General features: G+C 30.1%; 3 protein-coding genes across 5 annotated transcripts; 2 read left to right on the forward strand and 1 right to left on the reverse strand.

The window, feature by feature from the left end:
* The first annotated feature begins 185 nt into the window (after positions 1 to 185).
* Positions 186 to 7,481, forward strand: LOC122627654 (sorbitol dehydrogenase-like). The gene is made up of 8 exons (XM_043808951.1): positions 186 to 436; positions 2,100 to 2,133; positions 2,216 to 2,376; positions 2,451 to 2,614; positions 6,486 to 6,670; positions 6,795 to 6,973; positions 7,041 to 7,162; positions 7,268 to 7,481. Exons 1-8 carry the CDS (start codon positions 383 to 385, stop codon positions 7,416 to 7,418), a joined length of 1,050 nt encoding a protein of 349 aa, XP_043664886.1. The 5' UTR covers positions 186 to 382; the 3' UTR covers positions 7,419 to 7,481.
* Positions 2,845 to 5,966, reverse strand: LOC122627653 (protein claret segregational). 2 transcript variants are annotated; one of them, XM_043808950.1, is made up of 5 exons: positions 5,894 to 5,966; positions 4,230 to 5,269; positions 3,856 to 4,153; positions 3,484 to 3,761; positions 2,845 to 3,411 (listed from the first exon to the last, which is right to left on the reverse strand). In XM_043808950.1, the coding sequence occupies exons 2-5, from the start codon at positions 5,267 to 5,269 to the stop codon at positions 2,961 to 2,963; spliced, it is 2,067 nt and encodes a 688-aa protein (XP_043664885.1). In that variant the 5' UTR covers positions 5,894 to 5,966; the 3' UTR covers positions 2,845 to 2,960. The 2 variants fall into 2 exon arrangements, with proteins under 2 accessions (XP_043664885.1, XP_043664884.1); XM_043808949.1 differs by having other exon boundaries at positions 5,681 to 5,932.
* Positions 7,482 to 8,249: 768 nt separating the features above from the next.
* LOC122627771 (FAM172 family protein homolog CG10038) lies at positions 8,250 to 11,942 on the forward strand. 2 transcript variants are annotated; one of them, XM_043809249.1, is made up of 8 exons: positions 8,250 to 8,364; positions 8,548 to 8,623; positions 8,776 to 8,891; positions 8,977 to 9,306; positions 9,392 to 9,511; positions 9,593 to 9,694; positions 11,551 to 11,635; positions 11,716 to 11,942. In XM_043809249.1, the coding sequence occupies exons 1-8, from the start codon at positions 8,284 to 8,286 to the stop codon at positions 11,814 to 11,816; spliced, it is 1,011 nt and encodes a 336-aa protein (XP_043665184.1). In that variant the 5' UTR covers positions 8,250 to 8,283; the 3' UTR covers positions 11,817 to 11,942. The 2 variants fall into 2 exon arrangements, with proteins under 2 accessions (XP_043665184.1, XP_043665185.1); XM_043809250.1 differs by having other exon boundaries at positions 8,269 to 8,365; positions 8,555 to 8,623.
* The last annotated feature ends 3,062 nt before the right edge of the window (positions 11,943 to 15,004 follow it).

A 15,004-nucleotide genomic window follows, 5' to 3' on the forward strand; every position in this document is an offset into this window, starting at 1 on the left:
AAAAAAAAATAAATAAATAAAAGTATTTCAGATTTGTCAATGATATTTCCATAAGATAATAACTTATTTTGAACCCTATGGATACACGTTAAATGTCAAGTAAATATAGAAACATAAAGGTATGTGCGCGCGCTTGACTAGAAGGAAACCCAGCCGAATCAGCAGAGAATACTTCGAAAACCGTCTTTACAGACGCATAAGGTAATCAAACAGTAGTGATATTAGGGCCGGCGGTTTAGAAATCGTATATAAGGAGTGATGTTATCTCGTTCAAAGAGTCATTCCATCGTCCGTTACTCGAAGAAGCATCAAAGTGCCTTCTATTACAAAGGAATCCATCTTTAGTTCGAAGAAAAATTTATTCAACGACAAGACCGAAAACATGGCCAAGGATAATCTCACTGCCATACTTTACGGCATCAATGACATTCGGCTGGTAAGTAAAAAAATTTAATATCGCATTAGATTTCTTCATTAGAAAATTTCATCGGATTTACGTTGCTTTATTTTAACATATTGATTATTAATTATTCATTATTTTGTATATATCTTGAATGAAATGAAATAATTTATTATATGAATTAAAAAGGACTATTAGTAAAAGGAGTGTTAAAGTTTTATCGATTATCAGAATTTTCTTCGTAATAAGAATCTTCAAAATTCTATATTCGAAATAATCTCTTTTTTCTTTTGTAATTCTAATAATATCTAATATATTCAATATAACTTTTATTTAATGATCATCTCATTTCGAATTCATATATCGCGTGTTTTATTCAACGATGTATATATGTATATTTGTCATCTAATAAAATATGCATAGTAATATTTTATTAGATTTGATTTTGATTGAAAAAAAATCTATGTAGAAAAAAAAAAACTATGCTGACTTTAATAAATCGAGAAGGTCACGAGTAAAAAGAAAAATTATTTTTACATGTATTTTGTAACTGTTCGAGGAGCCGTAAAAATTTCTTATCTAATTCTTATGTATAAGTTTTTTCATAAACTTTTTTGTTACTTTAAATGAATTGCGAGTAAAGTATTTGCTCGGCCATCTATAGACGAATATTCCATATATATGTTATCTATTTGATCGGTAAAAGATTATTTATCTTATGTAATTGTATTTATTTAAAGAAGATGCAATAATCAAGCGATAGAATATATATGTATTTGTTGAATTTATCTCTGACCCTTGCAACATACATAGTCAATCGATTATTTCTGACGTATGCGACTATCTCTACACTATTACTTCTTAAGTATATCAATTGAATTAATATAAAAATATTTCTGATATTCATAAAACAAAAAAATAAGAAGTACATTTTTTATTGTTTATTTACACATATATCTATCACTTTTTTGATTTTGAATGTTTATCTTATCGTGACGTTGAGTATTAAAAACTTGAAAATTTTTAGATAAAATATTTTTCACGTATACATAATAAAATTTTATAAAAATCCGTTTACTAATAATAACAATAGAAATAATTTTTAATCGCGAGACAACTCATTTATACACATACATACATAAATGTGTTAAATACATTCAATGGCAAGCATTGTAAAGGAAGTAATGAATCTAGTGCATCAGCTGCCTTGAACCTTGAATAGTGCACTTAACGCTGCAGTCAAATAAATTATTATTTGCAAAGTACATATGATCTACGTCGAGTAAAGCGACTTTACGAGCTTTTACTATTCTCCATGTTGAATGATTTTAATGTTCATAGCAGACTGATTAGCTTATGTAATATCTGAGCAAATAATCATTATCAGAATGGAAATATATATATATATATATAGCAAATAAACAAGGAATAGCTTCGAATTGCTGCTCACTCAAACATCGTTACGCGTTTTACAGTAGAATAAAATGTATATATAGGTATACTTTATATGTTATATAATATAATAATAATATAATAATGTGTTATATAATATAATAATAAATGTGTGTATATATACATACATATATATATATATATATATATATGTATATGTATACATACATACATACATATACACATATATATACACACGTATCATTTTGTATCTATAATATTTATAAATATTTTTTATTTATTATAGGAACAAACACCTATTGAGGAACCAGATACTAATGGTTAGTAAAAATGAAAAATCACGATTACTGATAATTTGCATTTAAGTTCAATTTTGTTATTAATTGTCATTATCATTTGTAGAAGTGTTAATTGAAATGAGATGTGTTGGAATTTGTGGATCGGACGTTCACTATCTTGAAAAGGGTAGAATAGGCGATTTTATTTTACGTGAACCAATGATTATCGGTCATGAATCATCTGGAGTAATTGCTAAACTTGGAAAAAATGTAACGAATTTGAAGGTAAAATACTTTGATTGTACTATTGGATTATATGAAAATATTAAAGAAATTATTGTTTTATTTGTTTTACACAGGTCGGTGATCGTGTAGCTATTGAACCTGGTGTGCCTTGTAGATTATGTACGTTCTGTAAAGACGGTCGTTATAATTTATGTAAAGACATGGTATTTTGTGCTACTCCTCCTGTACATGGCAGTTTGAGACGCTTTTACAAACACGCAGCTGATTTTTGTTTCAAGTAAGTTTTTAAAGTATATTATTAATCTATATACGTGTAGATTAATTATTAAAAGATACAAGACAGTAACGAGTTTTTTTATTAAATATTAAGAGAAATACAAGATCTATTATTCTATATAAAAAAAAAAACTTATTTAATTTATTTAACTGCGTATTTTGATTGTGCATATAATATTACTTCTTATTTTATATTTGTAATTTCATATGGTAAAAAAACGGATAGATATAACATATATTTTGCTTATATCTCAATTACGTATTAAAATATTATAGATAATGATTTCTCAAATAAAATAATTGATTTATATGAAGATACTTTGACAGATTAATATTAAAAATTTGCATTATATATCTGACGTTGAACTAGATGATAAATTATTCGATATATTTGGTAACGCAGTTCGAACTCTTTTAACATTTATTTTACAATTATTCACATTACTGGCAAATCTTAAGGAATTCAATGTTTCGTTATAACATTCATCTAAAGGAGATATATTAAGCAACATAAGGGTTTTTGAATTACCTCCTAAAGATGGCATCAATAAATGTGTCAATTTTGAATTTCTATACGGCACATGTTCTTGCTTCTTTAAAAGTGCAAGGATAACGTTACCAAGATTAGCTAATGATTTATTAATATTCTTTGTTTCTGCGGTTCTAGCTGCTTCTTCGCCCTTTAATCGTTCAGAACCTGCTAAGTCAACTAAATTAAGATTTCCTATACAGATTTCTTCCTTTGTTTTATGTTCACCAATTAGTCGTATACGTGCTACTGAATGAGATCTAGATGATCTAAAAAATTAAATTCGTTTTCAATATTTTAAAGCAATTAATAATTTGCAATCTTAATAATATTAAGTATACCGTTCATTTGAATTGGTAGCTGCAACAGCTCTATTACGCTGCGCGGTCAATAAACAGTCCTGTAATTCTTCAGCATTATGTATTTCTTCAACTTTGAGGTTACTCACATAAAGATCATGACCTCTATTATCTCTCATACGTATTTCATGAATTTTGTTACATTGCGAGTCAAGAAGATCAACTATATGTTCATTATAAATCTCCAAGAAACTTGCTTCTATCCTGTATTCCCACCCAAGGAGCTCTAATTCTTTCATCTCTTTAAATATGTGTCGTACCTATAAGCATTATAACAATAAATAGAAATTTATTATTAATTAAATTTAAATCAATCTCTTTTTAAAAAAGATTAGACAAGTATGTATTATTTACCGTTCTGGGTATCATGCCTTCTGTATCAAATCCAGGCTCTCCTTCCATCGTGTACGTTTTCCCAGAACCGGTTTGACCATACGCAAATACACAAACATTATATCCTTCAAGAGCAGATTGAACTAAAAGAGATAATTCTTCGAAAATATCAGCCTGTGATGCATTATGTGGAAACACTTTGTCAAAGGAGAATTCTTGCCGTACATTTCTTACTTTTCCACTGCAACTAGCCATGTCTGAACCATCTGATTTTCCTATTTCTATAGTACATTCATCAACGAATTTTATAAAACATAATCTGTGGAAATATAATAAATATATTTATTTACATAATGGTGAAGTGATAGCTCTTTTATGAATATAAAATAACTCACGGTTTTGAAGATTCTTTTGGAGTTCGTGGACGTACTCGACAAAATACTCTGATATTACCTTTCATTTCTTGTACAGTATTATGAAGGATTCTACGTTCTTTATCCATCTGATGGACAAGAGATTGTAATTCTTCTTTGTGAATAGTTAAATCTTTAATAAGATTTTCATCATGTTCCAATTTTGTTTTAACTTTTTTAGTTTCAATTGTTTGCTCTTGTAATTTTGCTTGTTGGTCTGCAAATTTATCTTGGAGTTCTTTTAACTCTTCAGTTACTTTCTTATATGCTTCTTCTGCCTTTGTCCAACGTTTTACAAAGTCTTCCTTTTCATTTTGTACTTGTTTAAGTTCTTCCTTCGTCGTTTCAAGTTCTTTAGATAAAGTTGTTTTTAAAGTTTCATATTCTTCTAATTTTAATTTGTATGTGTTCCCATTATCTTTTAAGTCATCTATCATTTTTTGCAGTTCTGTATTTTTACTTAATATTTCTTTATAATTTCCACGCAATTTGATTAGTTCGCTATTTACTATTGCGAAACGACCTTTATAATCCCATTTATTGACAGTAGCAGTCGTAGTGGCAGTAGTAGTAGTAGTAGTAGTAGCAGTAGTCTTATTGTTAATATTATTTTCAGTAGGTCGATTTATACCATTTCTCGTTTTCAATACAGTTTTTAATGTTTTTCTTGGAGTAATAGCCTTTACGCTAACTTTAACTTTTGGTTTCTTTGTATTAGCAGTTGTCACAATTGGTCCTGGCCTTTTCATAGCTTTGATTGCCTCATTAGATCTTGTAATTGCAGCAATATTTTTTGTACGTGTAGTTTGCGGTAAAGATTCATTTTCGTTATTAGATTTCCCATCATTGTTTAACGTATTTTTGTCTTTTTTTGTATCATCTGTAAGTTTTGTACTGCTTACTGCACGTGATAAGCCAGTTTGAATTTTTGTCATGCTTTGGTTTTTTTTTTTTAAATCTATATCTATCATAGTCGTAGCTTTTTTATAAAAATGGTTAGGTTTTGGTAATCGAGATTCCATCTGTTAAGTGTGAAGGAATATATTAATTTTTAATTATAAAAATTACACGTCTGTTCGCTTCTTCTTTCATATGACAGTTGTGCATATCTTTATAAATTTATCATAAAAACCATGCTTTAATAATAAATATAATAAAGTATTACTAAGAAAATAGTCTTTCAAAATAAATTATTCTGAAATATTACTATATTAACGTATTTTATTATTAAAATCTTTTAAATGCATCACTCACACAAATTTCTATCAAGTTCTTTTCTAAAAGAGATCTAATAAACGTTCAAAAGCATAAAACAATACAAAATAAGTAATGAATGTTACGTCAAGTAAAGACTTCACGTTCTCTAGTATTTTATATAAAATAATCATTATGAAATAATTCAAACTTTCTATAAATAATAAAATAAAGCCAACCTCGTCCTTTACAACAGTCCTTCGTTGTAACACGCTTTCTACAATTACTTTCAATTATATAAATCTCCTAAACTTCCGTACAAATATACATTCCATTTGCTATTAAAATATAAAACGTCTCAAATAACTGCTCTGAAACTACCAATATATTGTATATCAAACTTTACAATGATAAACATGCAGACAATTCTATAATGTTACACTTCTTCATACCTGAAGAACGACGGTTAGACACACGCTTCTTATTTAAATCTGTGCCTTATCACGCAACGACCAATAAGAATACATGTAAACCATACAAATATACTCATCGATAATAAGTAAAAGAGATACGATATTTCACTCGTTTTTAGTACATGCTTTAGAGGCGACATCTATTGAAAAAATTCAGTAAATTATGAAGCATCAATTTGTTACGCACAATAATAATATTAATTATTATTTATTTATCAATATCAGGATTACTCAATAAAAAATTATTTCTTCGTTATTATCTTTTTCAGCATAAATGTAATAAAGCAAATTGCGATCAATTATTTGAAAGAAATGATGTTAATAAATTCGGACTAATTTCGGACGCGCAGAAAGTTTAAAAATCGTTATGATTATTAACTGATAAACGAATAAAATATAAATATTATTTGAATATTATAAATGTTTTATCGAAATTATTCGATAAATATTATTCATTAAAATATTATTGTTATTGGCAGTTTGTCTTTAGGTTGATTTATTCTTTAATAATTTGTATAATAGAAAAATTTGAATATTCTTATAATGTATTTGAATTTATTATATTTTATAGATTGCCTGATCATGTAACATTAGAAGAAGGAGCTCTTATGGAGCCTTTATCGGTTGGTGTTCATGCTTGCAAACGTGCCGGTGTAAAGATTGGTTCCAAAGTGTTAATTTTAGGTGCTGGACCAATTGGTTTAGTAACGTTATTAGTTGCTAAAGCTATGGGTGCTAGTAAAGTTATTATTACTGGTATGTTATTTGTCAGTAGTGAATTAGTTTTTAAATTTTATTCTTGCTTGAATCTATTTTTAATTTTAATTTACTAAGGTACTTGTATAAATTTTGTAGAAAATAAAATAAATATTATTTTTAGATATAAAGCAAGATAAATTAGATGTAGCTAAGAAACTTGGAGCCGATGAGGTATATCTAACAAAACGTGAGGTTTCTGAAAGCGAAAATGTAAAAAAGATTCATGAATTATTTGGTGATGATCCTGATCAGACAATTGATGCATCTGGTGCTCAAGCGTCAATACGTTTAGCTATATTAGTGAGTATGATATTTATATTAAATAAAATTATTAAATACAATCATACATTGCAACAATTTATTTCAGGTAACTAAATCAGGCGGTGTGATTGTTTTGGTTGGCTGTGGTCCTCCTGAAGTACAGGTTCCACTTATGAATGCATTAGTAAGAGAGGTTGATATTAGAGGTGTTTTTAGATATGCTAACGAGTAAGTATTTGTTAGAGAAATAATGTTTTAGTTTAACTTTATATGTATAGCTATATATTTAAGTTATAAAGCATAGTTACTGAAATTAATGCAATTAATTTTCAGCTATGGTGATGCATTAGAACTGTTATCTTCGAAAAAAATAGATGTGAAACCACTTATAACTCACAACTACAAAATAGAGGATACTGTTGCAGCGTTTGCGCAAACAAAAGCAGAAAGTGGTGTAATCAAAGTTATGATCCATTGCAAATAAGGAAATAATAGCTTAATTCAAAATTAAGCTAAAGTAAAATAGTTAATACATTAAAAAAAAAAAGGAAAAAAAAAAGAAAAAAAAATAGAATATATGTTTTCATTTATATATTTTTAGATGAAATAATTATGGACTTGTAGTCTTAAAACTTAGATTTTATCTGATATATATAATAATATTACAGATTTCAAGTATATATTTTTTACAATAATTGTCAATACAGTTGTTGATTAATGATGAATAGTAGAGATTGCGACTTATAAAAAGATGTTTTTTTATATTTTTGACAATATACATCTGTTTGTACATATATATGTTTTAAAATTTAATCTGAAATTATAACTTATAATATGACAAATTCTTAATACATAAAAATCAGAAATTGAGTATACTTATTGAAAATTAATACAAAAATATATATATTATTAAATTCTGATAATATATATATTATTGTAGTTTAAAATACGTGTTTATGGTATATAAAATGAGAACTGTGTTTCAATTTTTATATCTTTTATTGTAAGTTAATATTGTAATTGAAATAAAAAGATTATATTATTGGTTAAATTAAAATAAAAATTGATTATTTTTTATTGATTCATTGATTTTTATGTGGTCCATATATCTGTAATTATAACAATTTAATAACAAAATTTTGTAACAAATCTTTTTAAATGTTTAGCAATTACTCGTTTTCTTTATTTTAGATCACAATTTCATAAAATTGCGTAGAAGAGCAGTTCTCTTTTTTGCGAGTAATATAAATGAGAAAAATTAGATTTCAATATTTCTTCGATAATGTATCGATAATATTTCAACATTACTTCGATAATCGAATTGCATTTGGCGCCATTGTTGATTTACGATGTCACTTCGAAATATTGTTCGAAAAACAGGTATAAATGTTTATCGATGTTTTCCTCAATGTTTTGGCGTAATAAATGCAGTTAAGTATATTTTTTCTATTTTTATTGAAAAACTACATTACCGTATTATATTTTCAATATTAATTATGTAGAAATTATTAATTTTATTATTCTGCATAAGGTAATAAGGTTATATTGTAATAAAGTAATAAAATGTTTTGAACTATATTTGTATTGAATACTATTATATTAATTTTATTCAGTTGTTAGGCATAACTACGATGGCCTGTTCTGATTTTCCAAAGTCTCTCAATGAATTTGGATATGATTTTGACGCAGGTATGCTCAATGCTAACTTTTTTATACGTATATGTATATATATTTTGTATTTGTTACAATATATATATTGTATATTCAATATGATACAGAAAATAAGTATAAATATTTGAAAGATATCAATATGATATTTAAAATTTTTATTTTAATAATAGATGGAAAATTAAAGAAATTAAATACAGAAACAGGTTTGTTAATTAATGAAGGTTTTGAATTTAATGTAAGCGAGAATCCACAATACAATCAAAAACGTTATGAAGCGTTAGGTGAAGTAAGTTGTATCGATTTATTTATATATTAATTATTATATATATATATATATCAATATTTTATAATGCATATTGCTTTAATTACAGGTTATTAATGAATATGTATATAGTTTGTTGGAAAAAGAAGGTTTAAATAGATTGCCATTACCGAAACAAAGTACTATTTCAGATAACAAAAAGTCTTTTATATTTGCATCAAATGATGCTTTAGAAAATGAAAAAATATTAATTTTGATTCATGGTAGTGGCGTTGTCAGAGCTGGACAATGGGCTAGACGTTTGATTATAAATGATAGCCTTTTTACCGGAACTCAAATACCGTATATTAGAAAAGCTAAAGATTTGGGTTATGGATTGTTTGTATTGAATACCAACGATAACTTCAGATTAATTAAAGGAAAACCAAGTAAAATTAAGGTTTCTATTAAAGTTTGTTTTAACAAAGCTATGTATTTTATTTGAGAAATATATTTTGTAAGCGATACAAAAAATTTATGAACAGGGTAGTGGAGATCCTCATGAACATTTGAAAACAGTATGGAATGACTATATCGGACCATCAAATTCTAAATATGTTGCTATAGTGGCACACAGTTACGGTGGAGAATGCATAGTCAAATTTGCAAGTTATTTGATATTATTAACATTTATAATTAAAAAAAAAAAACTTATTAATTCAATGATTATTATTCCATATTTATAGGCAATGGATCATGTTGAGGAATTTAAAAGAAAGGTTTTTGCTGTTGGCTTAACAGATTCCGTACATATTGCACGATCCAAAGGATTCGAACATGTAGTGAAGGTATGTTATCAACATTATCAATTTGATAATCTTTTATTAAGATAATATAACGACTGAGGTTTAACCAATAGAAGAAACGAATGTAGGGAGATGATTTGACCATCTGTGGCTTGCCGATCGACAAAAGCACCGCGTGGTTCTCTTTATTAGCGTTCTACGTTACCGAGTGGTACTTCAGTTTCTCTTTTCACTCGGTATGTGGTATATTTACTCATGGAGATTGCAGTTGAATATTGTCTGTTGAGAATAATGGAAACACACTTAACCGATTTTATGTAAAAATTCAAGCAGATATAGAAAATGTTTATAAAAAATATTATTCTTATATAGAAAATTAAGATAAAACGTTCGTTAAAATAGTAAATTAATTTTGCTAGATGATAGTATATCTATTCATATAAATGACATTTATTCATTCATCGATTTGTAGATTTACAATGATAGCGAGACGCACAGTATGACTTCTTGTATTAGCTCTATAGTCTATAGTCTTTAAGTGGTATTGAGTTGTATTTATACGCTCGGTCGGTGGTCGTGCTTCGAAATCTGTTTGATATCCTACTTTTTTGTATTTCGGCTATGAACAACGACGACAAAAAAAAAAAAGCGATCGATCATCTGTTATAAATGTACATATGTACATAAGTACGAGCAACTCTGATCCACTATTGTTTAGAATGAACATAGCGAAACGTATAAATATTAACGTATAACATTATATTAATTTAACTAATTTAAAAGTACATTTTAAACTAGCTCGATAGGAAGAAGTTGAAAAAAAGAATCTTTTCTAAAAAAAAAAGCAAAGACAAATTATAACGGCATACGTTACTTAGTATTTCAAATTTTTTTTTGAAAAAATCTTTAACACCTGCTGATTTTGCAATCCGTTCCATTGCAAAATCAGTCCCATCTCAGAGTGTGCATAGCAAACTAGTAAGAGAATGGTAGAGCGACCATCATCGCATTATCAGAGACGTCAAATAATCAATTAGAGTGCCGGTGCAAACAGAAGTACCAACCGTGGTTTGTACCAATGCGTTCTCTCTCTTTCTCTCTGGAACTTCGGTACTTCGAGCGCAAATATAATCGACGACATTTCCCCCGAGGATGCGCTCTAACTCGATTCAACTTAACTTAGGCTCGACTTGGTTCGATTAGTGCCGGGATTCGACGAGGATTTTGCGAAGCGCAGGTAAAGAGAACTGGTAGCATCGTTCTATGTGTTATACTACGTCGATCGTTCTGTTTAAAAGCGACGTCGAATGTCCTTATTACGGTAATAATCACGATGGTTATTTGCACAATGTTAGTCAAACGAGTCTGCATATCGATATACGTTTATCAGGTGCACAGATAATAGGGATAGCTTCGTGTTCGAGTGATCTACCGTGTTTACGTAACGCTAGCCGCTTTTGAGTAAACAGCAAATGGAATTGATTCGGTCGGACGACAATCGAGGATAGTTCCCTAAAACGATCCTCGTTGGACGAACCGCGTATATTCGATTTCACGTTGCGGTTTCCTTCTCGATCGCACGTGCCATCGTTTCTTGCGTAAGGATATACCCTCGAAGAAGAACGTATTACCGTATTTTCGTTACGGGAACTTGCATCTTCTAGTTTCGTTCTTGCGGTTGCAGATGGTCAGAAATCGAATGTTTCTTTGGAAGCCTTAAAAACGAAGTTTTAAGTTTTAAGTTGTTTTACCTTGCGACGATATTCTATATCCTTTTGCAAGTATCAACCGAGTAGTGTTTTCTTTCTTCAGTAAGATTTTATTTCTTCTTTCTTTTTCGTTTTTTTTTTTTTTGTTTTCTTTCCTTCCAAATTTTATTTTGGTTCTTGTAATCGTAGATATCGAAAAACTGGGTATGTTCGGATAAGCCTTTGGATACACCTGTACTTTGTCCGAGTGGAGATATAGAGCGAGTTTCTGCTGGTAAGTTTTTTTTTTTTTTTTTTTTGAATTTTTGACAACGATATTTGTACATATACCGATAATACTTTTGATTTATGTAGGTCATACCGTTCATGAGATGTCATCATCTTCTTGCATCGATTCTCTCTTTCGTTTTATAGAAGACCGTTATAGAAGTATACATGATACTGCAAAGGCTTGAGGAAAGAGGACTTATTTTTTAAAGGCATAGTTATAAATTGTATTATTATTTATTATACTACGTCATAATTTTAGTTTATTTCTATCGCTATTAGTTTACAAAATTTTGTATTTCATGGATTAAAAATATCGACAATTATTATATACACACATATATACATATATGTACACATATTCATCCTATAATACCTGTTAATCTTAATCCTTCTTAGATCTTCAAGAAAATCAAATGTTCATCGAAGATAGCTAGCTAGTAATCTAGATTAACTTTGCACAGATGCTCCTGATTATATGGTAAGGTTACTTGCTTGATCTAATCTCTCCTAAGAGCAGCCGTTTTCTAGAGACAAAAAGCAGAGCATCACGCGTCTCGACTAATTGCATTACAGTAATTATATTATGTCTCTTAGTTCTCCTACTACACAATAACGGCGCTTAATGCTACGTGGATATGATCATAATCGTTTCTGATTACAAGTCCGTTTCTTGGATATAAATCGTTCAATTTTGAATTCTTTCATTTCTATTTTTTTTTTTTTTTTTTTTTTTTTTTTAATAAAGTCTATATACATTTTTCTTATTTACCAAGACTTTGTTTATTTTAATACGAGTATTTATTTATTGCAAAGTAAAAAAAGATCTCAAATAAAACGTTCACGCTCCTCTTTGCATTATTTTCTCACAAATGTATATAACACTCGAGGAAGGAAAAAATAAGCTACCCTTCGATAAGACAAGATACTTTCGTCTATCGACAGTTTTCGATATCAATAGCAATATTATTTTTTATAAGAGAAGGTCTGAGTAATGTATCATAAAACGTAATGTGCGGATAGAGTGTATCGGCGGAAAGAAAGGAAAGAAAAGAAAAGTGAAGAAAAAGAACAAAGAAGAAGGAACAACAAGAACGTGAAGTCAATATCGTAGAAAGCGATAGGACGCAACCCTCCGGCTAGAAAGGTCCGATCTTCATGATCTTGCGCTAAATTCAGATCGGATCTTTACGCCTCGACGTTTTCACCCTCTGCAGCAAGTTCGGCAGACGATGCATCCTCGTCTAATAATAAAAAACTGCGGTAAAAAAAAGCTCTCCCCCATTGGACGTTAATCGCCACGCTTTGCTGCTTGTCACACTCTTGATCGATGAGTTTGCGACATTACCGTGTGCTCCTTTTAGTACTGACTTCTGTCAGGACAATCCCCAAATAAAAAATCTTTAAAGGGTGATCAGTCGTTTCGAAATAAAACATTTACCGAGACGTTGTAATGTCTAGGATGTAATGTCTTTTAAGAATTTTTCATGGGGTACAAAAAATATATAGGAAACGTTGTTGGATAGATCTAATGTCGGTATGATTGTTGTGAAAATGAATTGTTGGAATTGACGAAAGACGTTCGTTTCGTGGATTCTCAGAAATAATCTAGACGATTGAATGAAAGTGGAAAATATTCTCCAGCTGCGAACGTATACGCTAATACGATAGGAACGTACGTAGGGGTGGCTTGTGGAAGGGTGGAGAAGCGTAGCGATTATCTCGCGAGGTCGCGTGGGAGGTCACGTTGGATTGAGGTAGGTGAGGCGACCCACGACCTTCGACCAATCGCGATGCTAGCTAGGAAACGGGCTGCCAATGAGAATACTGCTTGGGATGACCTTCTGCGCGATACTCCTTACGGTTTATCAGAAAGAAGCCACCCCCTATCAAAGTCGAAAATAGAACGTCTTTTGTTCTCTCTTTCTTTTTCTACAAATCTAAAAAGAATGACTAAAATATTGAGATGGATGATCTTTAATATCATTGTATCTCATATTCAAAAGAGTACAATAATTCAAAAGAGAGTAAATATATTTTTTGTTTAATACTATTTCTTGTAATCGATACGAAAGGGATATCGTGTATTTAAAAACATGATAAAACATATCTGTTTGTTTTTATATTTATATAGGACATTGTTACAGATATAACACTCGCTAGAGATACTATAAAATAAATAAGATTTTTATATGCATACGTAAGCCAGTATGTCAGGCGTGTGTTTACAAACGAAAGAGAGAGCACGTGCACGGTGGAGAGGAAGAGGGAAGAGCGTAGTACGTGGAAGGAAGGTGCATTAAGCTACGGTGCGCACTGTAGATGATAGCGTGTCAGTTATCGAGCGGTGGTGGGTACAGTAATTACTTCCTTCAGGGTTGGAGACGTGCGCGCGCCCCACGAGGGTGGGGTCAGAGGTCACACAGCTAGTGGCAACCGACTCTGGACAGCCAATCACAGTTCCACGCACTTCCTGTCTTTTCTACGACGTGCGTGCACGCCTTCTTCCTTTCTGCGCGAATCTATCCGAGCTACATCTTCGATTTTTATCGCGTTTCTTTTTTCGATCTTATTTTTATTTGTATGTCTATTTCTTTATTACTTTTTTTTTTTCTTCTTTATTGGAAATATCTTTACACGTTGTTACTTAAAAAGCAGTTATAATCTTTGACCACGATCTGGAGTAGTCGTTGTTGTGTCAACAATTATTAACACTATTTGGTATTTTATCTTTTCAACGTTCAACTTTCAACTTTTTTATTTTTAGTTTTGTTTCTCTTAGAAAAATTTTTATCAAAAGCATCGACAACAAAATTAACATCGTCGCAATTTTTGCAATAGGCCTACTCATCTTCGTGTTTCTCATAAGAAGGCTCAGTCGATTAGCTCTTTAATGTGTCTCGCGTTCCAAGATGGACAGGGACGTAGGTCGCTTTCTTGCTTTGGACCTTTTATCTTCTGCCCGATTCCCCGGCCATGATCGGTAAGGATACGGACGAGTGACTGATGAACCGACCGCTAATTACCGACCCTCTACTTCATAATACCAGTATATTAATAACTCGCATTTATACGCTCGTGAAAAATGAATAGCTTTCTTTCTCGCTCGACTCGATGCATGGACGGAAGGTAGTACATACATACGTTGAACGAATACACCGCCTGGATGGCAGATAAATAGAAGTGAAACGATAAAAATGGAAGAATGGAAAAAGTTTACTTTTATTGAGCTTTCGGAGTTCAAGGCTTCACGAGCAAAAAGTATATTCATGGACGTATGTACTGTGTAGATGCGGTCTGCAATTCAACTACATATGAATATACTTGTATTTTACATAGACATATATTTCATACAAACACACATACATATATATAC

The sequence above is a fragment of the Vespula pensylvanica genome, chromosome 3 (assembly GCF_014466175.1).
Source record: "Vespula pensylvanica isolate Volc-1 chromosome 3, ASM1446617v1, whole genome shotgun sequence".
Classification (NCBI taxonomy): Eukaryota; Metazoa; Arthropoda; class Insecta; order Hymenoptera; family Vespidae; genus Vespula; species Vespula pensylvanica.